Raw genomic sequence first — 24253 nt, 5'->3', positions numbered from 1 at the left:
ACCACCATAAAAAAACTACAATTCCCAGGATGCTTTGCGAGGGAGAGAAGCCCTACTAATAATAAAAGCTGATGAATCTGGGAAGCCCAGATGAGAGGTTTGTAGAGTGGATAGGCCCTTGGAAACTGCAGTGGCAACGCAATTCAGGCTGGTAACCGCAACGTTTAAAGAAGGGCTGTGGCAATATGGCCCGCAGGGATGTGATTTTTCAAAGCACCACTGGCGAGCCAAAGGGGATCGGGGAGATTCTCTCAGGAGGACGATGGAGAACAACTTCTCTTTTGCTTTGCGTTTCTTGGAGTGCTCAGAATCTGAGCAAACCCAGTTCCTGGGTGGCAATCTCCTTGCCCATGGCGAGGGGAGGGCAAACGCCGGCCCACCTGGATGCGTCAGAATCGCTGCTCCGTCTCCGCAAGGACGCGCCAAGAACAGCTTTAGTGGTGGAAAACTTCCGATCTCTCCAAGTCAAGGTAACTCTTCTTAGGCCTCAGCCAAAGGTGACACCTGCCATTTCCCCTTTTTCTTAAAAGAACCAAAACAAAACAAAACAAAAGACCCAACACAGAAGAGGCCACAAAGGGTACCTTTACGGCGGTCTCTTTGGCAAAACCAATTCTGAGGGAGCTGGAATGATACCTCGAGACCTTTGCCGAGATTCGGCAGAGGAGGAGGAGGAGTGGGGGAAGGGGGGGCACCTGTGTTTCGGCCAATTCGCCACCTCCCCGGTCGCCTTTTGACTTTCTTCGGCAAGACACTTAATGCGCGGAGGGGAAGAAGGAATAATAATGTTTTTTGTAAAAAAAATAAAAAATAAAAACAACCAGGGAAGAGAGAAGGAGATGAACAACCCCGTTGCCAGTGGCTTGGGGGGTCCAACACAGTGGAATGGTCCCCCTACCTTGCGCCGTTGCATCGATGCCCTTGGAGTTGGCTTGTTTTTCGATTTTTGAAGACCTGAGATTGAACGTGGATTCCTAGGGTCCACCGAATGCCGCTGCGAGGGGCTCTGCCGAAAACGCCCGTTTCACCCCACCCCACCCCACCCCGACAACAGGGGGCGCTACCACCGAGCCGAGCCCGCATTGTTTCCAGGCGACCCCACAAGGCGGCGGCTGGGGTCCTCTGCTCTCCACACCCCCCCCCCATCCGGGGCCAGGATTGACACCCCCACACGGATAACAAAGACCCACGTGTGTGCGTGTTGTTGTCGTTTCCCCCTCACGTCCGGCGGGGCTCAGCAACTACTGGAGCTGGTATAAGGGGTGGGGAAAGAGGTTGAGCTGACCCCCAAGGGGCTGTCCGAGAGCGGCGTCTGGGGGGCGCCCACGCCCATGCTCACCCCCCGGGCCTCGAGGATGGTGGCCAGGAGCTGCTGCTGCTGCTGGCACAGAGCGTCCGTGATAAGCAAGGGCAAAGAATGGAAGCTGCTGTTCAGCTGTTCCAGTTTGGACTCCAGCCCGCCAATCTGCTTCTCCAGGTCTTCGCTCCGGTCGTTCAGTTCCGTGATGAGGTCGTACATGACGTTCTGCATCTGTTTTTTAAAAAAAATATTTAAAAGAATAATAATAATTATTATTATTTTTAAGAAGAGGCAAATTAGCAGGCTACATTCGGGTCACTTAGGGTTGCATCCCACGAATGCAACATTCATTTAAAGCACTACGATACCACTTCAAACAGCAGTGGTTCGCTCCTGCAAAGGATTCTGGGAGCCGCTGTTTGTTAAGGGTACAGAGAGTTGTTAGGAGAGGTGAGATTATTGTAATAACCTGCAGTTTCATAAGGGTATATATTTGAAGTAGATGAATATATGAACAAGTTAAGTTACCGTATTTTCCCGTGTATAAGACGCCCCTATTATTTTTTAACCCAAAATTAAGAAAATGCACTATGCATTATCAGTGTATAAGACGACCCCTTATTTTAAACTTCAAAAAACTAGGGGGGGGGGAATAGTCTTATACAAGGAAAAATACGGTAATTTGGATACGCAGAAGGTATTAAAAATGAATTTAAGGAACCGCAGAAAGAGAGGGAAGTAAGTCGAGTTTTGAAACGTTAAAATGGCTGTAAAATTACTGAAATGTATAAAACTGAAAGTCATAAATAATTTTTTTTAAGGGGGGGGAAGAGTTGTTAGGAGACCCCCCCCCCGCATTCCCCCTGGAGAGCTACAAATTCCAGAGCTCCCTGCGAAGAGGGATTAAATGCTAAACCATTGTGGAAATCAGGGCTTTTATTCAGTTGGAACGCGGCGGAGCTCAGTTCCGGCACCTCTCAGGTGGGCGCCATTGCCATTGCAAGAGAACAAGGGCGAACAAGTTCATGGTGACCCATTTTTCTAGAAAAATAGCATTGGTGGAAATTGAAGCTCTGTGAGGGGAATGAGGGCCTAGGAACCAACTCATAGGGGCCGAAAGGGCATCGCCCCCCAATAAAATATCTGAGGGGGCTTTCCCCCGCAAAAGTCAATGGGCATTGCTATTCAAATGGTGTGTGTGCAGTGTCATGTGATTATGTGGGGCGGGGCTTACCGGCCGCCTCCAATATTTTATTCAAGTTGGCACATGACTCTCAGCACACTTAACAGTCGGGATTCCCCCGGAAGAATCCTGAGAACTGTAGTTTGGGCCCTCCAGCCCTCTCTAACGAGCCCTGGTTATACCCCCTCTCCTCAAGCCACCCGTCTCTCCAGGCCGCGCCCCTTCACCAGCCCTGATTTGCACCCTCCTCAAGTGTTTTTGCCCGGCTGGAACCTGTCATTAAAACCAGCAAGGCCTCTTTGTTTGCTTGCTTGGATGGGAGGGAGGGCAGAGGGGGGGGGTTAAGCGTGTGGGCCTCAGTTCCACAGGGATGGTGTCCGCGGAGCCTCCAGAGGCGGCAGAGTGCCGGCTGGGGTGGAGGGAGGCACCTGGGATGCTGAAAGTACCCAACGCCGCCCGAGGAGCCCAGAGACTTCCTGTGGGAGTGACAGGCAGGGAGAGAATTCCGTGGTGGAAGGGGAGTCAGACGCTACAGGGTCCCAACACCAATTCAGCACTTCAGGGATGGAGGGGGAAATGGTAGTCCTGTCACCCCATTTACGTAGGGGGCTCAAACAGAAAGGGGAAAGGAGGAGACTGGGGGTCCCAAGGCTTTTTTGTTGGAGGCGCCATTGGAAAGCGCCACTTCCGGAATCTGAGAGTGACTAATACAGTCGTGGAAATTTGGAGCTCTGTTTTGTACATACAAGTGAAACTTGAAAAATTAGAATATCGTGGAAAGGTTCATTTCTTTCAGTAATTCAACTTAAAAGGTGAAACTAATATATGAGATAGACTCATGACATGCAAAGCGAGATATGTCAAGCCTTTCTTTGTTATAATTGTGATGATTATGGCGTACAGCTGATGAGAACCCCAAATTAACAATTTCAACTTTGGGGTTTTCATCACCTGTGCACCATAATCATCACAATTATAACAAGCAAAGGCTTGACATATCTCGCTTTGCATGTCATGAGTCCATCTCATATATTAAACTCCAGCAGCTAATGAAAACAATTGCTTACATAAATGGACTTTTCCACGATATTCTAATTTTTCGAGTTTCACCTGTAACTGAATAATAAAACTGATGTAAATATACAGATCCTGAGTCATCGCCTTTTACTCGTGAGGAGCACCACGAACCCTTACAGATGGCCGGCAACCTGGACAGTTTAAAAAGAGGCCCGGCAAATTCACGGAGAATAGGGCTATCGACAACCACTAGCCACAAAGGCTAGTTGGAGGCAGCAGTGCTTCTGTGGAAAACACAGGAGGGGAGAGAGCTCTCAGGCTCAGGCGTTGCTTGTGGGCTTCCCATGGAGGCACCTGGCTGGCTGCTGTCAGAGGAGGATGCTGGACTAGATGGGCCATTGGCCTGATCCAGCGGCCAGGCTCTTCTCGATGTTCTTAAGCAAGCAAGCAAGCAGTGAGCGCCATCAGGTAAACACATTTCTTTCCCTGCTCCACGCACCGCCACCCGTTGCAGGTCTGAGCCGAGAAGAGAGTGTGTTATCACTTCCTTCCACAGGGTTGCCTGGCAACCAAACGTTCGGGGAAGCCCCGCATGGAAGGTGCCAGATCGCTGCCTCCCACCTCCGCCACCACTCCCTGACTCAGAATCCCCATGCAGTCGAGAGAGGCTGGAGGGAATGTATTCCGGGCAAGGGGGGGGGGGACTCAGCCTTGTCGAGGACTGGAGCTGGCTCGGAAGAAAGATCATGGCTGCAGTGCGGGGTACCCTCATCTCCCTTTTGGGGATCCTTTGGTGAGCATCTTCAAATCAAACCCAAGCAGCCGCAGATGCAATTTTGGCACCATCCTGAGATCAGGCATGGTATAGTCCAAGCCGGTCCACAGATACGTCCTGTAGGACTCAAATCGCCTCATCCTATCCCCCCATCTCCTAAATCAGGCATGGGGGGGACCTCCAGCCTGGACCGCAGGGGTCCATGCACTGGCAACCTGACGGCTGGATTACTGCAATGAGCTCTCTGTGGGGCTGCCCTTGGGGTTTGGTCTGGAGGCTGCTGTCGCAGAACCCAGTGGCTATGTTGCTTGTGGGGGCAAACTCCTGCTAGCGTATGACACCCCATGTGCAGGAGGAATTTGCACTGGCTGGCAATCTGCAACCAGGCCAAGTTCAATGTGTCTTTAACTGTTCTATTTGTTTTGTGTGTAAAAATAGCCTGGAGACGGTGGTTTAGAAAGTGAGTAATAAATCAATGGAAATAATAATAATAATAATAATAATAATAATAATAATAATAATGTGGCCCTCCAAGCCTCTGTCTGGCCCCCCGGACTCTCCCCAAAGCACTTCTCTTCCCCAGGCCACACCATTCCCTGGACCTGCCTCCTTTAACGTTTCTGCCATTCTTCAGCGCTAGATAATGCCTCTTAGGGTGAGTGCATGTGCAGAAACTACTGTATTTTAAAGTTTGGTGGAAGCCGCCCAGAGTGGCTGGGGAGACCCGGCCAGATGGGCGGGGTACAAATAATAAATTATTATTATTATTATTAGTATAGAGGTAAAATCTGCATTGGTTGCTCCACCCACTTTTGCTTCTGGCCCCGCCCATGCCAGGCATGTGGACCCTGGAAAGTTGCCCAGAAGGGAATGTGGCTCTTGGGTTTTGGGAAAAGGTTCCCCACTCCTGTCTCAAATCCTGGGGGGGGGGGGGGGGAGAGAGCTGGTTACCTTAGAAAGATCGACCAGGGTGTTGGCTTGGTCACTCAGCTTCCTCTGTTCCATCTTCACACCCCTTAGCCTGGAAAAGGGGGGAAAAGAGCAACCAATCAGCTTGCGGGCATTAAAAGGTGTGTCCCGCCTGCCCAACCCAACCCAATCCAAAGCCCAGAGCTCTGATTCCATCAGCCCTGTAGCCTTGCTGGGTTCCCAATGAGGACTAGAACCTTGGCAAGCCGGGCCTTTGCCTGGAGGTCAAACACTGCCGACGGCGCTACCCGTAGATGAGCCCCTTTCCATTCACCTGCACGCCATCCTGGGTTAATCTTCTGCTGGCTAAATTTGCACCCGCACCAGGACGGTTTATCTACCAGGCCCGAAGCCAGTCGTTCCTAAGCCATGACTGAACCGCTAGAAGCAGATGACTAAACAGACTGGAATTGGCCCAGATTATTTCACCTGCCTTCGAGGAGAGAGAGTGTGCCGCTCAGTACGAAGCCAGAACAGCACTACCCCAGGGTGCCTGAAGGCCAGAACTACAAAGAGCTGTCTTTGACTGAATCAGACAATTTGCCCCTGGAAACCAGTAGTGCTTGCACTGGCTGGCAGAGGCTCTCCAGGCAGAAAGAGAATGGCTGTAGCTCAGTGGCAGAGCGTCTGCCTTGCATACACAAGGCCTCGGGTTCAATCCCCAGCATCTCCAGGTAGGGTTGGGAGAGACTCCCCTTGACTGAAACCCCAGAGAGCTGCTGCCAGTTAGTGCAGACACTACTGAGCCAGAGGGACCAATGGTCTGACATCTTCCCTGTCACTTGCTAACTGACCTTTTTTATTTTTTACTTTTCTTTCCCAAAACAGCAACCTGGAGATGCTGTCGACTCAACTCACAGCATTCTGTGCGCAAGGTGGCTGCTGTTCCACGGACCCACAGCCTTTCCTCAGCTGCCTTAGGACGGAAGCAGCCCTTTGCTGCACCTAGCGCAGACAATCCCTGCTCCAAGTGGCTACAGTGACTCCTGACGTCCCAGGAGCAGCTCTCCGCAGGCTCTGCAACCTGCAATCCCTTAGTTGGGAGAGGCCAGCATGGCAGAACAGGGGAGAAACAGCCCAGCTTACTGGTGAATGGCTTGGAGGAACTTTCTCTGGTGCTTCCGGACCTTGGCGTGGTCGATTTTCTTCAGCAGTTTGGTGTGTTTGTAGATGAGCCAGGTCTCCCGCAAGACGTTGGCAGCGGCGTTTTTGATCTGCAAGGGGAGAGCAGAAAAAGCCGGGCCCCGGGGGTTAGCTCACCTGCCCAGGTGAAGTGCACCTATTCCTTCCCTCTCATCCTCCCCCAAAACAGCACACAGCCAACAACTGATCTTGCGCTCTATGAAGCATTAGGCAGGCTCGCAGAGCAGAGGGCTCTCACCAACCCCTTTATTTCCAATTTTCAGGTAAGGTAAAGGTAAGGGGACCCCTGACCATTAGGTCCAGTCACAGACGACTCTGGGGTTGCGGCGCTCATCTCACTTTACAGGCCGAGGGAGCTGGCGTTTGTCCGCACACAGCTTCCGGGTCATGTGGCCAGCATGACTAAGCCGCTTCTGGCGAACCAGAGCAGCGCATGGAAACGCCATTTACCTTCCCACCGGAGTGGTACCTATTTATCTACTTGCACTTTTTGGCGTGCTTTCGAACTGCTAGGTTGGCAAGAGCTGGGACCGAGCAACGGGAGCTCACCCCGGGGATTCGAACAGCCGACCTTCTGATCGGCAAGCCCTACGCTCAGTGGTTTAACCCACAGCGCCATCCGCGTGGTAAAACGTGCCAGTTCTTTCGCAGCTGACATTTTGTTCCTTCCAGGCCCAAGGAGGAGGGATCAGCAGTTTGGGATAAAAGTTCAACATTTGTATAAGAACATCAGATCTTTATTTGCAAAAAAAATAATCCTAAAAGTGGGGGGACAACCCCAAAACAGTCCAATGAGGGCTGAGTAGGCCCTCTTACTCATATCACACACACACACACACACACACACACACACACACAAGCAGTCCCTGGCAGAGGTAGACTGCCTCTGCCCAAAGAGGTTCCATTTTGAAAACCACAGCTCAGCGCCACCGACAAGCCCAACACTCCATTTGTCAGGTCGGCTCCTTCCCAAAAGCCACCCTGAGCTAGCGGCTACTGCCGTGAATTTTCACAACTGCAAATAAGTGTTAAGAGGTGCAGAGGCTGGCTGTGGTTAACCCAGAACACATTCACGCCTTGCCTTCAAAGAGCTATGATATCTCTTTTAATTCGCTCAAAGAATGACTGGAACTGTAAAGGGTGCTGAGGGTCCTTTGGGGAACCCAATTCCCTTCGGGAACTAAAATTCCCTGAGCCTCATGGGAAGAAGAACTGGCTGTTACAACCTCTCTGAGAAATCAGGTCTGTGAGGGGAATGGCGGCACGGGGGTAGGGGGCTCTTCCAACAGCTCTTGGCGCTCTTAACAAGCTACAGCTCCCAGAATTCATGGCGGTTTAAAGAGTATCATAGCACCAATATATGGTGTGAAGAGACGGCATTCTGCACGTGCTCAGAGGAACGCTTCCTCTTCCCATGGGCCTGAGGTAGAAGTTCACAGCTACAGAAGTCCCACAATGGAAATGGCCAGCTCTTTCTGCACGCGTAGGGTTAAAACAACGCTACAGCCTTGGCTCCAGGGCAACCGAACAATAATCCTTGATGCACAACTGCAATGGGAGGGGAAAAGGATGGGGAAGATGGTACCAAGTGCGACCGGGCTTTTTGTGATGCTATGCAAGGCTAGCCCTCCGAGGTGGTGCCCTCCAAATGAAGCTAAATTGTAACTCCCAACATCCACGGTCACATTATTATTATTATTATTATTATTATTATTATTATTATTAAGAACTAAGGCTTGCAAAGCACTTGTGCACGTGCGTCATGACGCAAGCACGCGACGCCCTGCCCCCGGGGGTGCCGGGCGGCGGATTCGGGAGTCTCTGCAGCCCGCAGAGACACCCTAAGCTGCCACCCGGGCTCCATTGGCAGAGTGCAAGTTGGGGCAGGGAGAGGGACGGGCCAGCAAGGAGGGGTGTCACCCCTCCTCGCTGCCCCGCCCCTCTCCATGCCCCGGCTCCGCAAGCCAGCCAACGGCGGAGCTCGGCATAGAGGCAAGGGGCGAGCCAGCGAAGAGGGGGTGGAACCCCTCCTCGCTGGCCCGCCCCTTGCCTCCATGCCGCGGCAAAAAAAGCCGCTGGAAGGGGAGACTATTTTCGGCACTGCTGGGGTGGAGCCGCAGGGGTGGCCAGCAAGGGGGGGGGGTGACACCCCTACTGGCTGGCTGCCCCTGCGGCTCCACACCAGCAGTGCCAAAAATAGCCTTAAATTTTTTTTACAATTAAAAAAAGCCCAGGGGGCGGGGCCACCGCCCGAAGTGTCACCCCCCCCTCCCAGCAGGGTGCTGCCCGGGGGCCCCCGCCCCCCTTGCTACGCCCCTGGGCCTGGGTTTGTCGGAATCAGGAGAGGCATTCCAGGAGGTATTGGGGTCCTGAGCTGTAAAGAGCTTTCTAGGTCAAAACCAGCACTCTGAATTGTGCGGGGAGCCAATGTAGTTGTTAACAGAATTGGTGTCATGCGATCTTGTTTGTCTCGAAGCTGTCAACAAGTCGGGCAGCCGCGTTCGGTCCTGAGGCTTCTGAGGCATTTTGAGAGCGCACTGCAGTAGTCCAACCTTCGAGTTGCCACCAGGGCCACAGATTCCTCTAGCCAAGTGACCCCAAGCCCCGGTCTGGTTGCAGCTGGGCCACCAACCCAAGCAGATCATGCATGAGAGCATGTTGGCTGGGGTTGGGTGGCAGTTATACACAGCCTACCCCTGTCTATTAGTATTTATAAATTTTAATTATTATCATATTAATGATTAATGCATTCACATTTATATCCCAACTTTCCTGAGGAGCTCAAGGCAGTTGCATGCTTCTCCTTCTCCCTGTTTTAAGCCGCACAAAAACCCTGGGATGTGGGCTAAGCTGAGTCAGAGACTAGCCCAAGGTCACCTTCACAGCCGAGTGTAGACAAGAACCCAGGTATCCCAAAACCACAACCCTAGAGAAGGTGTGGGGAATGTTTGGCCCTCTGGGAGTTGGCGAACTACAACTGCCATCACTCTCAGCCGTTGGTTATGCTCTCTGGGGCTGATGGGAGTTGTAGTTAAGCAAAAATAAGATCTGAACACCTCTTCTAACTCACGGGCATGGAATCCTTGACCCTCCAGATCAGGGGTAGGCAACTTAAGGCCCGTGGGCTGGATGCGGCCCAATCGCCTTCTCAATCCGGCCCGCAGACGGTCCGGGAATCAGCATGTTTTTACATGAGTAGAATGTGTTGTTTTATTTAAAATGCATCTCTGGGGTATATGTGGGGCATAGGAATTCGTTCACCCCCCCCCAAAAAAAAAAATATAGTCCGGCCCACCACATGGTCTGAGGGACGGTGGACTGGCCCCCGGCTGAAAAAGGTTGTTGACCCCTGCTCCAGATGCTGCTGCTGGATGATGGCTCCTGTCTGTCCCTGAACCCTGGGCCTCTCTGGCAAGGTCTGATGGGGGGAGCGACAACATCCAGAGTGCCACAGGGCCCCTGCCCCTGTTCTAACAGAGGACGCTGAGGAATCAAGCTGTGACATTCTACATGCAAAGCATGTGACCTACCCGCTAAGCGGCACAGCCCCTCCCTCTCGAGGAAGGGAGCTTCCTTCTGAATCCAATTAAATTATCTGCAATGTGTGGTTAAGCTAATGCCAATAACAACTCAATTTCCACTTTGATTCCCCAGCCCTGGAGATGCCACATGGAGCAGCTAATACCTTTTTAATTTACAGGGCTATGGAGACGTTTGCAAAGGGGGTGGGGGTGGCAACTGGCGGAAGGGAGGGGGGCAGGCGGCAGCTCACACAGGCAGCAATGCTGTTTCCTGCCCACAAAGAAAGAGAATCTTGCCTGGAACCTGGGAAGACCGCTGCCAGTCAGTGTAGGCAGTACTGAGCCGGTGGTCTGACTCAGTCAATTATTATACAGCTTTCTGAGGACCTATGAAGGGAAGTTTTTAATGTCTGGCGTTTCGTTATGTTTTCTGTAATTCTGTATTCAGCCAGATGGGTAGGTATAAGCAGTGCTTTTTTTCCTGGGGGGTATGCATACCCCTGAACATTTTGTAAATCTAAGTTTTGCCTCATTGAGGGGCAGTATTTCAATATGAGTAGGAAAATGAGGGTACGTTTTTTAAGAGAGAGAAAAAAAGCCCTGGGTATAAGTAATATATCATTGTCATTGTGCCTGGTCTTTGGCCATGCTCACTAGGACTGATGGAAGTTGTATTTCAGAGACATATGGGGGGGGGGCAAAGGTTCCCCACTTGTGGCCTACACAGGCTGGCAGCAGCTCTCCAGGGTTTCAGACTGGGCGGTGGGGGTCCCTCCCAACCTCTAAATCAGGGGTCAGCAACCTAAGGCCCATGGGCTGGAAGCGGCCCACGGAGGTCGTTTGACTGCCCCACGAGCCGCCCCCAAGCTGAGTTGCCCGCTCATGCGCTGCGCTAAACCGGTGCAGTGCAGCTTCTGTGGCGCTGGAAATTGCGTCTGCACACTCACAGATGCCGGAAATCACAGGCACGCACGCTCACACACACACAAAATCCAGCACATGCAGGGATCTCTGCGGGACCGATCTAGCCCAGCCAAGAAGAAGAAGAAAAAGAAGAAGAGTTTGGATTTGATATCCCGCTTTATCACTAACCGAAGGAGTCTCAAAGCGGCTAACATTCTCCTTTCCCTTCCTCCCCCACAACAAACACTCTGTGAGGTGAGTGGGGCTGAGAGACTTCAGAGAAGTGTGACTAGTCCAAGGTCACCCAGCAGCTGCATGTGGAGGAGCGGAGAAGTGAACCCGGTTCACCAGATTACGAGTCTACCGCTCTTAACCACTACACCACACTGGCTCTCATAACCTTGCTGACCCCTGCTCTAAATGCAAGGCACATTCTCTACCACAGAAGCTGATGGAAGGCACTCTGTGCCACTGAGGCCACCTGAACCTCAAATGACAGCAAAGGATCCAGAAGCTCCCCCAAGCTATGTACCCGGTCTTTCAGAGGGCAAGGCTCTCTTGCCACCCCCATGTCTAGGGAGATGTGAAAAAGCAAGCCTTGCTCTCTCCATTCCCCCTTCACACTTTGTCTCTCCCCCCCCCCTTTCTTTTCAATGAGCTAAAAAGGAGCAGCTTCGAGACGGGGAAGGCCGGCTCCGTCCATGAATCATTCTTGCTACGCACAAGGGGTCCTTCGGAAAAACCCTTGAAGAAAATGGATTCTTGGAATTAGCAACCCGGGAGGGCAGCAAACCCACCATGCATGTGTAATATAAAACTGATGTACTGGGAGCTGTGCTTTGCTCATCACCTGTTAAACTTATGTCCGTGCCTGGGTGGAGCTGGAAAAGGAAGAGGCTGGATGATTGCATGTTGCATCTCAGTGAGCGTAAAAAGGAGGATGGGATTCCTCTTACTCTCCTGGGATGATCTTCTGTAGATTTGGTATTGGGTTTAGTTTAAGGGAGAGGTTTTCTTTCCTTACTACCTGAAAGGCTGTCTGCCCCTTTACAGATCTGTCAGATTGTTTGGATTTTCTGGGGAGTTTCTTTTGGGGGAGTTATTTCCTTGTTGTGGCTGGTACAACCCACTTTTAAATAAAACAAATAAATCATTTGACAATTATTAACAAAGCCGCTCCAGGGGGAAAAATACACCAGGTCGTAGCATTCTGCAAGAAAATATTGTTTAGCATAAAAATGCCAGCATTTCTGTCATTTTAAAACCCTCAAAACCTACTTGAATTTGCTTTCATGGGTGTTAATCATTTTCTTGATGGGACAAACAGTTTCCCCAGAATTTATTTCTATAGGTAAAGGGACCCCTGACCATTAGGTCCAGTCGCGGACGACTCTAGGGATGCGGCGCTCATCTCGCTTAATTAGCCGAGGGAGCCGGCACACAGCTTCCAGGTCATGTGGCCAGCATGACTAAGCCGCTTCTGGTGAAACAGAGCAGTGCACGGAAACGCCATTTACCTTCCCGCAGGAGTGGTACCTATTTATCTACTTGCACTTTGACATGCTTTTGAACTGCTAGGTTGGCAGGAGCAGGGACCGAGCAACGGGAGCTCACCCCGTCATGGGGATTCGAACTGCCAACCTTCTGATCGGCAAGCCGTAGGCTCTGTGGTTTAGACCACAGCGCCACTCACGTCCCTAATTTATTTCTATACTGACTTGCAATTCTTGCTTGTAGATGATGTGTGGGGGGGGGGGGGTTGTTAGGTTCTCCACTTCTGGCTGCCTCAGGTGGCCACTGGCCCAATCTTAAAAGCTTTCTGCAAGCAATCAGTTCAGGTTCCCTCTGAAAACAGCCAGTTCTTTCTCCCCCAGCATCCCACCTGGTGGAGAGTAAGATGGGAAGGATGTAGGGAAGAGAGAAAGGGGGGGTGGCCCTGCCCAGGTTTGGGTTTCACCTTGTCTGCCTCTGACTCTGGCCCTACCCACAATCATCATGCAGCCCCCAAAGGATTACCCCCAAGGGAAATGAGTCGTTTGATGACACCCCTTCGTCCCAAAAATGTTGAATGCTTTGAAAAATGTATCCTGCTCTGGGATCTGATCCTATTAAGAGTACTTAAAAAAAACAAACCAGAAGAAACAAATACATAAATAAAATACATTGGCACACAAAGAGTATGTGGCAGACATCTGGAGGAAAAAAAAAAACCTTATTAACACCTTGATGCTGCCTTGCCGGATAAATCTCTCTCCCCCTCCACTTGTCTGATGTGCACGAGATCCGGGAGATCTTCACGCAGGCTTGGAAGTGTTGGGGAACTTGTCATGATACGCGGCCTCTGAAGAAACAGCTTCTCGAATCATTAATTTGCTCTAGTGCTCCCCTGACGGACACGCACACAGCCCCCGCCTGCTCCGAACAAGCCTTTCAGCCTCCTTATTCAGGCTGTGCTCCTCTTTTTCTCACTCCCCTTCAAAGAGAACACCTCTGACATTTTTCCCCGACTCCAACCTCGGGCAGCTCGGGGATCTTGCAAAACCTGCCCCTGGGGACCAAGAGCTCCTGTTCTGCGCCTCATCTTTAAAAAAAAAAAAGCCTTCCATAAGCAAGCGAGGGAAATTATCCAGAGAGGTCGGAGAGAAAGCAATTTAGATAATGAATCTGGCTGAAGGGGGGGGCAGAGAGAGGTGGCCCCAGAGGACCAGAGGGGAAGTGCGAAGAAGTTGCTAGGCAAAAGGAACAGCCTAAAAAAAGACGGTTCTGATGCAGCCTTGTCCGTTCAAGGGATGCCAAATCCAAGCATAAGGATGAACGAAATATATTTTAATGCAGTGTTTTTCAACCACTGTTCCGCGGCACACTAGTGTGCCGCGAGATGTTGCCTGGTGTGCTGTGGGAAAAATTGAAAAATTACTTTATGTATAGTCAATATAGGCACAGAGTTAAATTTTTTAACATTTTCTAATGGTGCTGTGCCTCGTGATTTTTTTCATGAAACAAGTGTGCCTTTGCCCAAAAAAGGTTGAAAAACACTGTTTTAATGTCTACAGTGGACACGTTCCATTGCCAATTAACATTGCTGTAATATCAGGGATTCAACTCCCAGACTGGACAACTTTGTGGAATGTATGTCTATCGGCAGCTATTAGCCGTGATTTCTTATGAACCTCCAGCATCAGAGGCAGTCTACCCCTGAATACCAGCTTTTCTTAAGTGAACCTGGGACCACTGTCCACCCAGCTCTATATTGTCTACGCGAGGGGTTGGCAAGGTTTACCGGCTATGGGCCGGATCACTCCCACGGAGATCGTCCGTGGGCTGGACTGGCGTAGCAAGCCGCCAGAAATCGCGGCTGCACATGTCCGTGACGCTAGACATCACTTCTGCGCATACCCAGATGCCGAAAACCGCGCCTACGCAGAAGCGATTTTTGGCGTCTGCATGTGCACAGACACGATTTCCGGTGCCACTCAGTGAGTTCCTGCACCATGATGCACCGGTTTAGCACAACATGTGGAGGACTCGCCAAGTGGGTGGCTCGGTTCAGGGGTTGCTCATGGGCCGGTAAAACGGTCTTTATGGGCCGCATCCAGCCCATGGGCCGCACGTTGCCGACCCCTGGTCTACACTGACCGACCGCAGCTCTGCAGGGTTTCAGGCACAAGGCACCCCCAGCCTGACCTGAAGATGCTGGGGCCATAACCTGGGACCTTGCGCATGCAAGGCAGATGCCCCGCCACTGAACCACAGGGCATCATGCGGGAGGGTCTCCTGCCACCCGCTCGCAGGCCGCTTACCCGTTTGGTGAGCTGCGTGTCCATCATGAAGTTGTGGACGTGCTTCTCGGCTTTGGTGAGCTCCAGCTTCCGTGCCACGACAGCCACTACCAGGGCGGTGCAGCCAGCCCCCTGGCAGGTGAAGGAGAGAACCAAAAACAAAACACAACACTGAGAGTTAGCCAGAAATCCAACCCAAATATTAACTCAGCTTCCTATTTGCGCTGCCGCCACAGCCTGCTTGAAATCCCCGTGGCTGCTATTTTGAATTCCCCCAAGGACAGAAACCCTTGCCCTTGTGGCTACTACCGTTAGTATTTTTGTTTTCTAGCCCATGGTTTTGTTTCTGGCTGACACTCCCAACCATTTTGTATAGTGAGGAACCTCAGGCCTGGGGGACCAAGGTGACCCTCCAGGCCTCTCCATCTAGCCCTCGAAACTCTCCCTAGGCCACATCCCCTTCCTCAACCCCACCTCTATCCCCAAGGCCACACACTCCTGCTGGCCTTGCTCTGCACCCTCCTTGGGTGATTTCTCTTGCTTGGACGTGTCCTTAAACTCTGATACTGCCTCTGGCTTGACTTGAGGGGAGGATAGAGAGGGGAACAGGTGTGTAGAAACAAACCTATCTCTGCCCACTCTCGCCTCTCTGTCCCCACCCCACAGACATAAAAGATTCTTCAGCCCTGACTGATTGATTGATTGATATATCCTCCTTTATCAAAAGATCCCAGGGCGATGTACAACATCAAGAACACATTTTACGAACCATAATAATAAAAACACAATGCAAAGCGTAATAGTAGTCAGCACAGGGCGGCTGCGCTGTGAAATGCCCTCCCGGTCAGATATCAAAGACAGAAACTATTATACAGTACAACCTTCCATAGAAATCTGACAGCAGTCCTACATTGGAAAGTTTTGGATGTTTTGTGTGTTCTCTTATATTCTGTTGGAAGCTGCCCAGAGTGGGTGGGGCAACCCAGTCAGATGGGCATGGTACTGTTGTTGTTGTTGTTGTTGTTGTTGTTGTTGTTGTTAATATTATTATTGTTGTCATCAGCGTCCAAGGCAGCTGCAATGTTTTGGTTCCCTCCAGCCCCACCATTTGGCAGGTGAATGATCAAGGGGGTGGGGGAGGGTGTCAGACAGAATATGCCACTCACAGTTGTCCTGGGACCTCAACTCCAAGACTCCCCAAAGCCATGTAGCAAGGAAAAAAATACAAGCATATACAACAGCCTCTGTCCTAAAGACATGCATCTGAGCCGCTATCCATGGTGCTGAAACAGCACCTGCCACCCCGCTGGCTCCAAAAGTGGAGTGGTGCCTGCTGTTCACCCACAAGCCCCATAAAGCAAGAAATTGCCTTAAAAGAACTGGTTTAAAAAAACAAAACACGAATTTGCTTATTAATGAGAACATTAAGGATAAACGACTTTTATTGGTACTGTTACAAGCAACAATAAGCACCTAGGAACTGTAAACCAACACAGTCGGGCTAGACCGCAGGCCTACAACCTAAGGCAGCCCTCCCTGATCAAGGGCATTACGGAAGTGCCTGGGACTCCAACCCCCATCAGCCCCCAGCCAGCAGGGCCAATGGTCAGTGATGATGGGAGTTGTGGTCCAACAACATTTGGAGGACCACAGGTTCCCAAACCCTTTGCTGCCATGACCTTATCACAGCCACCTGCATGGGTGGTGGTGGGGAACTTCACACCTGGGGGCTGAACATGGCCTCTAGGCCTCACTATCCGGGGCCCCCAGTCTCTCCCCAGATCGGCCCTGCTTTTCTCACCCTCCTTGAGTGTTTCTGCCTGGCTGGAAGTTGCCCTTGAGCTCTGTTTGTGGACCTTGCTTCCCTTGGCAAGAATAGAGAGGATGCGTGAGTGAACGCTGGAACTAACCTGTTGTGCAAAGGTAAAACCGGGTATACGTTTTGCTCTGCCTGCTATTATCCAGTGGCCCTCAGAAGGTGGACCAGAAGAGAATGAAGCCCTCAGCCCCTCACAGGCTCCTCATCCCCCACCCTTCCCCTTCACATTTGGCCCACTGGCCAAAGGAGAGGAAGCAGCAAAGCCGCCACAAGCGCAAAGTGCCATGTAAAGAGTGAAGTGGTTCTTAAGCTCTAGGCGATGGGTTACAAAACAGAGGCCCGGGGGGGGGGGAGAGATTGTAGCATGTGCCTCCCTGCCCGCCTTCCCCCCTTGCCGGCCCAGAAGAATGACAGCTGGGCTGTGTCTTTTCTCTTTATCCGAGTGATTACATCCCAATCAGGACCTGCTGGGGCTGCAGAACGGCACATCTGGCAGAGGGACGGTGGGCAGAGGAGCCTCTTCCTCTGCTAAACGCAGACAGCTGCCAGTCCTCCAAAGAGTTTAGGGAGAAGCGTTGTTTTTTAGGTGTCATGGCGCGTGTCTGTGTACATGTCCACAGCAGGTGTTTGGCATATGAACGCATGTCAAACTTGACAGAACCACACATCTATTTTTGCCCTCTCTCTTTCTCCTTCCCCCCTGCCCTGCCACCACCCTGGAGATTAGACACTCCAGTAAGCCCATCTCAGTCTTTAATTAACAAGCCTGGTCCGATCTCAATTCTGAAGCATTCCCATAAGCCCTGGCCTGGTGGGGTTTAGGGCTTTTGCTATCACCAAACACACACACACATTCACACCACACTCCCTCCCTGAATATGCAAAGGTTTTTTGTTTTTTTTAAGGCCAAATCCTACTGCAGCAAAAGAAAGAAACCCAAAACCAAAACGGTGTGGAAAACGGTGAGCCTGCTGCTTTCTAGTGATAGTAAACGACAAACCTCTTGAGCTTTGCTCAGGAGGGAATCACCTTCGGAGAGACCCTGAATGAACAGCCACCTGGGGTGAGCTGGATGCAAGAGGTGTCAGCTAAACTGGAGAAGCCCTCAAAAAAACCTGGGGCCGTCCAGATGTGGGACTTCCAACTCCCACCAGTCCCATCCAGCAATGCCATTGGTCAAGGGTGATGTTGGAGTCTGAACCCATGGCCAGGGGGTCACTTTAAAAAGAAGGCATCTCTCCAATTGCCAGGAGATTTGGTAGCGAGTTGTAGGTGCCCACTGCCATGTGTGGGTAGACTGATGTGGTCCAAGAGCTGTTAAGTACATGAACTGCACACATGCTGTTGCACAATAGACTTCAGTTCCTTGTGATATGCAGCCCCACTGAGACCTTTGAGTATGAAAATGAGAAAGCTAAGCTTGCTAAAGGAAATGCAGGCTTGATAGAAAAGGTTCTAGTTCTATCCAAGGGAGGAAGAGAATAAGGACCTGCTACAAGAAGAGATCCCAACGAAAGAAGAGTGGCAGATGAAGTTAATGGACTATGAAGAAGTTGGCGAAACTAACCGGGATAATTTGGAACCAGCAGGACCAGGCCTTTTTGAAAGACTGGAATAAATTTACATCATATTTGAGAGCCAATTGTAAAGAATTGACATCGTTAGTAGGGCTACAAGAAGTTTTGTAAGGTTAGAGAGATCAATTATTATCAATATGATGTTTAAATGTTGTAGTTAAGATTTGGGTTTAAGGGTAATAATAATAATAATAATAAGCAATATCAGAGCATAATTAGGAAAACCATTAGTTGAGGAGGAGGGAAGTCTCAGGATGGCCAAGTGGTCTGTATATATTATATGTAAGGTGTATGTTTTGTCAAAAAAATATTTATAAAATTCAATAAAAAATTATATATATAAAAAAAGAGAGAATAAGGACCTGCTAGATCAGGCCAATGGCCTCTCTAGTCCAGCATCCTGTTTTCACTTGGCCAATCAGAAGCCTGTGGCGAACCGGCAAGCAGGACCCGAGCACAAGAGCTCTCTCCTCTCCAGTGGTTTTCAGAAACTGGTATTCAGAAACAATGGTGCCCCCATCAAAGTCTACTAGCCATGGTGGCTCTGCTCTGCTTCCACTGTTGGGTGCCCACGAGTCCTCTAGAGTTCTCATGCCATGCATAATTTTATAAACTTCTATCATGTCGCCTTCGCCTTTTCTCTCAACTAAAAGTTCTCAAATGCTGCCAGTTGGAGATGCAAAGAACCACGCTTGCTCTTTGATATCTGCAGGAGGGAGAAACAAAGGAAGGAGGTCTTCTCTCCCAAGGTGGTGATGAGAAGGAGGAAGTGAGGTCAGCAACCCTGAGAGCATCCATCCAACAGCAGAAGGAAGGTCAGCACAGGTTAGGTCAGAAACACAGTCTAGGAAGATGGGAGGTTATCCTCTCTATCACCTTCCTTCCAAGGCAAATCCCATCAATACAAGCTGAGTTGCATCCCAACACTCCCAACAGGAAGCATACTTCCAACTCAGGAAAAATCTTAACACTCCCAAGTGTCATTCCACATATTAAACCTAGGTTTGCTACCAGCTGCACACTCAGCAGGGACGTGAAAGCTATCCCTGCTCTCTGAGAAGTGGGGGGGGGGATTAATTCACCTTGCAAACCTACCAACTGTGCCCTTCTTGAAACCAGTGCATGAACCGAAACACATTTATCCTCTGAAAAGCTGCCCTGAATTTTGAAATGCAATTCTCCAGCCAAAAATACACATATTCGTGAAAAGAATCGTCAATGATGCATCATCTGCTAATTGGAATCTGCGGGAGAGATTCTCTGCCAAGTTCCAAAGATTTCAGAAGCCTGCTCCACAGTAACTCAGAACCAGTGTTAGAAATTGAGATATAACAAGCTAGGTGCCAAACGGCTCCTTACACCAAGGTTACAGTCGCCGAAACGGAACGCCCAATTGCCATTTTGGGGTCAGACGGCTCGAAAGTCGTATTTTTCAAAAAAGGCTTTTTGGTTCCTGAAATTCATTCTGATTGTGCAGATAAAATATAACTGGTGGAATTCTGCAGGATGTGTGGCTAGTGTGTGAAAGCGGTCAAGATCCAAGAATCCCCAGGCATCCACCTTCAGATGGTGGAGACTTCAGACGGCATCCTGCCACTTGGGAATCTTCACTAGGTTGCAAAAGGCCGATAGCTATGTGCAGAATGCACCTTGCACCCGGCAAATTTTGAACGTTGCTTGGAATAATGCTTTTTCATTCTGAATAATTCTGAATGCTTTTTTTAAGGTTAGGGGTGAGTATACGGCACAAAGGGGGGGGTGGCGGCCCCCCAAAAGTTTGGGAAACACTGGTCTAACTGCTACACCACTGCTGGGAAAGCACTTGCAAAAATGTAAACATTAGGGTCACAGGGATTTGAAGAAATACGCCCCAAAATGCAAGCCGATGCACACACAGAAAAAGCTTGTGGAAATGGGGAACAGAGAGAAAAGAAAATTGACAAACTTGGCCACCCCTACTAACTGGACCCAATGGCCAGGGGTCCCTTTACAGGGACGCGGGTGGTGCTATGGGTTAAACCACAGAGCCTAGGGCTTGCCAATCAGAAGGTCGGCGGTTCGAATCCCCGCGACGGGTTGAACTCCCATTGCTCGGTCCCTGCTCCTGCCAACCTAGCAGTTCGAAAGCACATCAAAGTGCAAGTAGATAAATAGGTACCGCTCCGGTGGGAAGGTAAACGGCGTATCCGTGTGCTGCTCTGGTTTGCCAGAAGCGGCTTTGTCATGCTGGCCACATGACCCGGAAGCTGTACGCTGGCTCCCTCGGCCAATAAAGCGAGATGAGCGTCGCAACCCCAGAGTCGGACACGACTGGACCTAATGGTCAGGGGTCCCTTTACCCTTTACTAAAGAATGAGCTGGTGAGACCCACCCATTACTCCTGGAAATGCACTCCTAAGATTTATCATTCTTCATTTAAGCATTCACATAAAAATTAACTTGCCAACTGAGCCCTGGTTTTAAATATTAAGCAGAGCCCTGCTGCTCTGGAGGAACTCTGCAGTTATCCGCTCCCTCCCTCCCTCCTGCCCACTCGGCCCTGAAGCAGCAGGATCCTACTTAGCAGGAGATTTTGTGGTGTTTTTTTTTTATACCTCTGTGCTCAGAGATCTGCCAGCCATGGCAGGGAAGAAGCCTCAGGTGCTAAAAGACTCATTTTCTGGATGAATGGCGTAGAAAGGTCACTCTTGCCAGGTCTGGGGGGGATTTCCTCTCTAGCTCAGCTTGAGCTCTCCAAGCAGCCAATGCGCCGCTCCGGCTGTGTCTCCATTACTACCCTGCCTTGCTGCTGCTTATCCCTGGCTGCGTCCCGCAATCCCACAAGTGTTACCGTGTAAGAGCGGAATATTGCATGGAGCGCAACCATCGGGCGTCTTGAAAAAAACTCAGCTTATAAATAAAATAAAAAATAAAGAGGCCGGCCCTTAAGGTAGGCATGAGGAACTGGTAAACTGCAGGCCAAATGCAGGCTTATTTTCCCTCCCCTGATGCAATTAGGTTTTTAAAAAGCTTTCACAGCACTTCCAATAGAAGGCTCCCCCCCCCATGCCTAACTGCAGGGCTTCGAGGGGCTTGTGATCGTCCTGGGAAGGTTAACCGATCTCTCCCCAGCTGCTGCAACCTGCAGGAAAATTCATTCATTCCTTCATTCTCTCACACACACAAAATTTGGCTTAACAATAGCTAATTACAAGCCTGACAGCTGGGTGTGTCTGTGTTCATGAGGTGTACTGTGTACTCTGTATGTGTGTGTGTGTGTGTGTTTGTGCGCACACACATACCCACATTAATGTGGTGTGTCCATTACTTTTTAAACTGCATGTTTAAAATAATAAGAATAACTCTTATGTGCGCCTCTTTCTATCTATTGCATGCTTAGAATAGACCTCTTGAAATTAATGGGCATGATTTGGATTAAGGATAATGGTGAATGAATGATAAAATAGTTACAAAGTTACTAAAGTAAATTAGAACTGAACGCAGAGGAGAGAACGGGGGAAGTCCCCAACTAAGATTTGGAATAAGATTTAAATAATAATTATTGCAGTGTTCCTGTCTTCGTGTGTTAGGTATGCATAAGGTTTTTTTTTCTTTTTCCTTTGTTGTTGTTATTGTAATTGTAGTGTTGTTATATTTGTATTTGTATGTTTTGCTTGTTGTTTAATGTGGAAATTCAATAAATTCTTTTTTTAAAAAAAATGAAATTAATGGGCATTACTTAGCTTTAGGTTTTTTGCCACCTTTTTTATTAAAAAAGAAATCAATAGTTCTACTCTGAGTAGAACTTAGCTGGGCAGGATTGGAACCAATGACTGAAAATAGCGGGGAAGCAGATTTCAGCTTGAAATTTGAAGCAATGTAACGGTAATTGGCCTATATGCCAATCTTGGCTCAGCTGTCAATCAGCTGATATCACCGTCGGTCGGCCGTCATTCTCCATCAACATATGTAGCAGAACAAGTAAATAAAACGAATGGCACCATTTCGGACTGCACCACTTCAGAGTGCTCTTCCGGATTTAAAAACTCCATATGTTCCTGCAATGTAATTGCAAATTTTGTTGTGCATGTGGTTCCTATCCACATGGGATACCCTGCAAGCATAAAAGGGGAAGGGGAAGCAGAAATCTGCTCTAGCTATAGAAGAAATCACTGTATATAAATAATATACTGTATTGCATTAAGTCCAAGAACCATGAGTTAATGTTGCTGTTTATAGTATTTATCATTTCCTTTCTATAAAATTATTCCATAATTTGCTTTTTGTGTATAAAAGTAAAACTTAATAAATGTTGTTAGGTTGTTGTTGTTTTAAAAGCTTTACAAGTAGGGGACGGGGAACAGCTAGGACAGGCATAGGCAAACTCCAGCCCTCCAGATGCTTGGGACTACAATTCCCATCATCCCTGCCCCCTGGTCCTGTTAGCTAGGGATGATGGGAATTGTAGTCCCAAACATCTGGAGGGCCGGAGTTTGTCTATGCCTGAGCTAGGACATGTATGCTGGCTCACTATTTGTAGGGAGCTTTTTAAAGGCAAGAGAGCATCTTTTTTTTAAAATAAAAAAGAGGGGGTAACATTTCCTCTTCCCTTGCAGTCTAAAGTGGTTTAATCCATTTCATCATTCTGCTCCATGTGCAGATGAGGACTGGAAAGAGATTGGCGATCCTGGGGAGGAGCTGTAGCTCACTGACAAAGCGGCCGCCTTGCATACAGAAGGGCTGCAGGTTCAATCCCTGGAATCACCAGTAAATGGATCACGGAGAGGAAAGGCTATGTGTGAGAGAGAAAAAGCTGAGCTGACTCAGTAAAGGCCGCTCCTTTGAGTTAAAAGTGTGCACGCACACACACACACACACACACACACACACAAAACCTACATGACTGCAGACAACAGGGCTGTTAACCAGCACTAAGGGAAAATCGATCTGCGTTAAGAGATCCCAATTATTTGCCCCCAGGAAAAGCACACGGCTGATCAACCCTTTCCAACGGTGGGTGTTCAAAGGAGGATTAGCGACAATAAACATGAACAGGTGCCAAGCTCAGAGGGATGGGAACCTCGGACAGCAAACGGCAGGTCTTGAGGTGGGGTGGAATTGAGCTTCCAAGGTTTCCAGCGGGGCAGGAGGAAGAGAAGCAGCTGTTTTGTCTCTCATCCCCGCTTGGTGCGGGTCAGAAAGTAGCAAGAGGCAGCCACCAGTCAGAAAGAGCTGCATCAGAGAGGGGAGGGACCCTCTGGTTCAGTGAGATGGCCCACCAATTGCCCCTCTCAGGAATGCAGAAAGTCCCCTTATGCTGCAACCAGAGACATCTAGCTCAGTATTTATGGTGTCGTTCTTTATCTTGGGTCCCCGGATGTTAAAAACGTAAAAGCTCTGCTGGGTCAGGGCGATGGCCCGCCTAATCTAGCATCCCGTTCTCACGGCAACCAACCAGGAAACCTGCAAGCGTGTGGGATCCAAGCACATATTGCTGGACCACAATCTCCATCATCCATGATCATCGGGCTAAGCTGGCTGGGGACAATGGAAGTTGTATAGCCTAGCATCACCTGGGGGACCCAAAGCTGAAGGACACCTGGTCTACCCGGCACCACTGGGCTCCAACTGTTGGGTTCATAGAATCATAGGAGAGTTGGAAGGGATCCAAAGGGTCATCTAGTCCAACCCCCTGCAAGATCTCTCAGGGCGAGAGGTGGGAGAAGAGAGGGATGCTCCCAGGTGAGAGAGGATATTGCATTCTTCTGTCCCTTCTGTTTCTTTTCATTTAATTTCTTCCTCTTATTTTTTTTTAATGTAGATTAGGTTGTCTTTTACCGCGTTGTGAAACGTGTTAACAAAACACACACATCCCAATACTGTATTTTATTCAAGTTGGCAACCCTGCCATAGACCCTTACCAGCTCCTAGAAGTGAATGTGGCCCCCAGGCTGCAAATTGTTCCCCAGCTCTGCTAAAGTTCAAAAGGAAGCCAGGTTGAACCCTGGAAACTTTAAAGAAGCTGGCGTGTGTGTCTTCCCAGAATCCATCCCAACACGCATCAAGAGGTCACACCACGATTATTTGGGTGTTGCTGAATTAATGAACCCTCTCCAGCTGCAATGGAGATGATCCTCGAAGGCTGCCGTGCCAGAGCACTGATAAATTGTGTGGAAACCTCCCTAGTCTCAGATTAATGATGGGTCTTTAAAAAAAGAAAAGAAAAGAGCTCCCAAGATGAAGAAGAAAACAGGTCAGGACAGAAGGAAAGGTTCTACGCTGGCCAAG

At 49.6% G+C, this 24253-nt stretch overlaps 1 protein-coding gene across 1 annotated transcript in view; it reads right to left on the bottom strand.

The window, feature by feature from the left end:
• Window positions 1-534: 534 nt before the first annotated feature.
• The window catches only part of KCNN3 (potassium calcium-activated channel subfamily N member 3), an 86743-nt gene continuing 63024 nt past the window's right edge, over window positions 535-24253 (bottom strand). The window contains exons 5-8 of the mRNA XM_033135821.1: window positions 14612-14722; window positions 6331-6458; window positions 5227-5296; window positions 535-1531 (exon numbers count right to left, since the gene is read on the bottom strand). Coding sequence (XP_032991712.1) covers window positions 1235-1531; window positions 5227-5296; window positions 6331-6458; window positions 14612-14722 — 606 coding nt within the window. The 3' untranslated portion in view covers window positions 535-1234. The remainder of the gene's footprint in view (window positions 1532-5226; window positions 5297-6330; window positions 6459-14611; window positions 14723-24253) is intronic.

The sequence above is a fragment of the Lacerta agilis genome, chromosome 17 (genome assembly GCF_009819535.1).
Source record: "Lacerta agilis isolate rLacAgi1 chromosome 17, rLacAgi1.pri, whole genome shotgun sequence".
Lineage (NCBI taxonomy): Eukaryota > Metazoa > Chordata > Lepidosauria > Squamata > Lacertidae > Lacerta > Lacerta agilis.
Note: the sequence above shows the minus strand (reverse complement) of the source record. Positions and strands in the feature narration are given on the sequence as shown.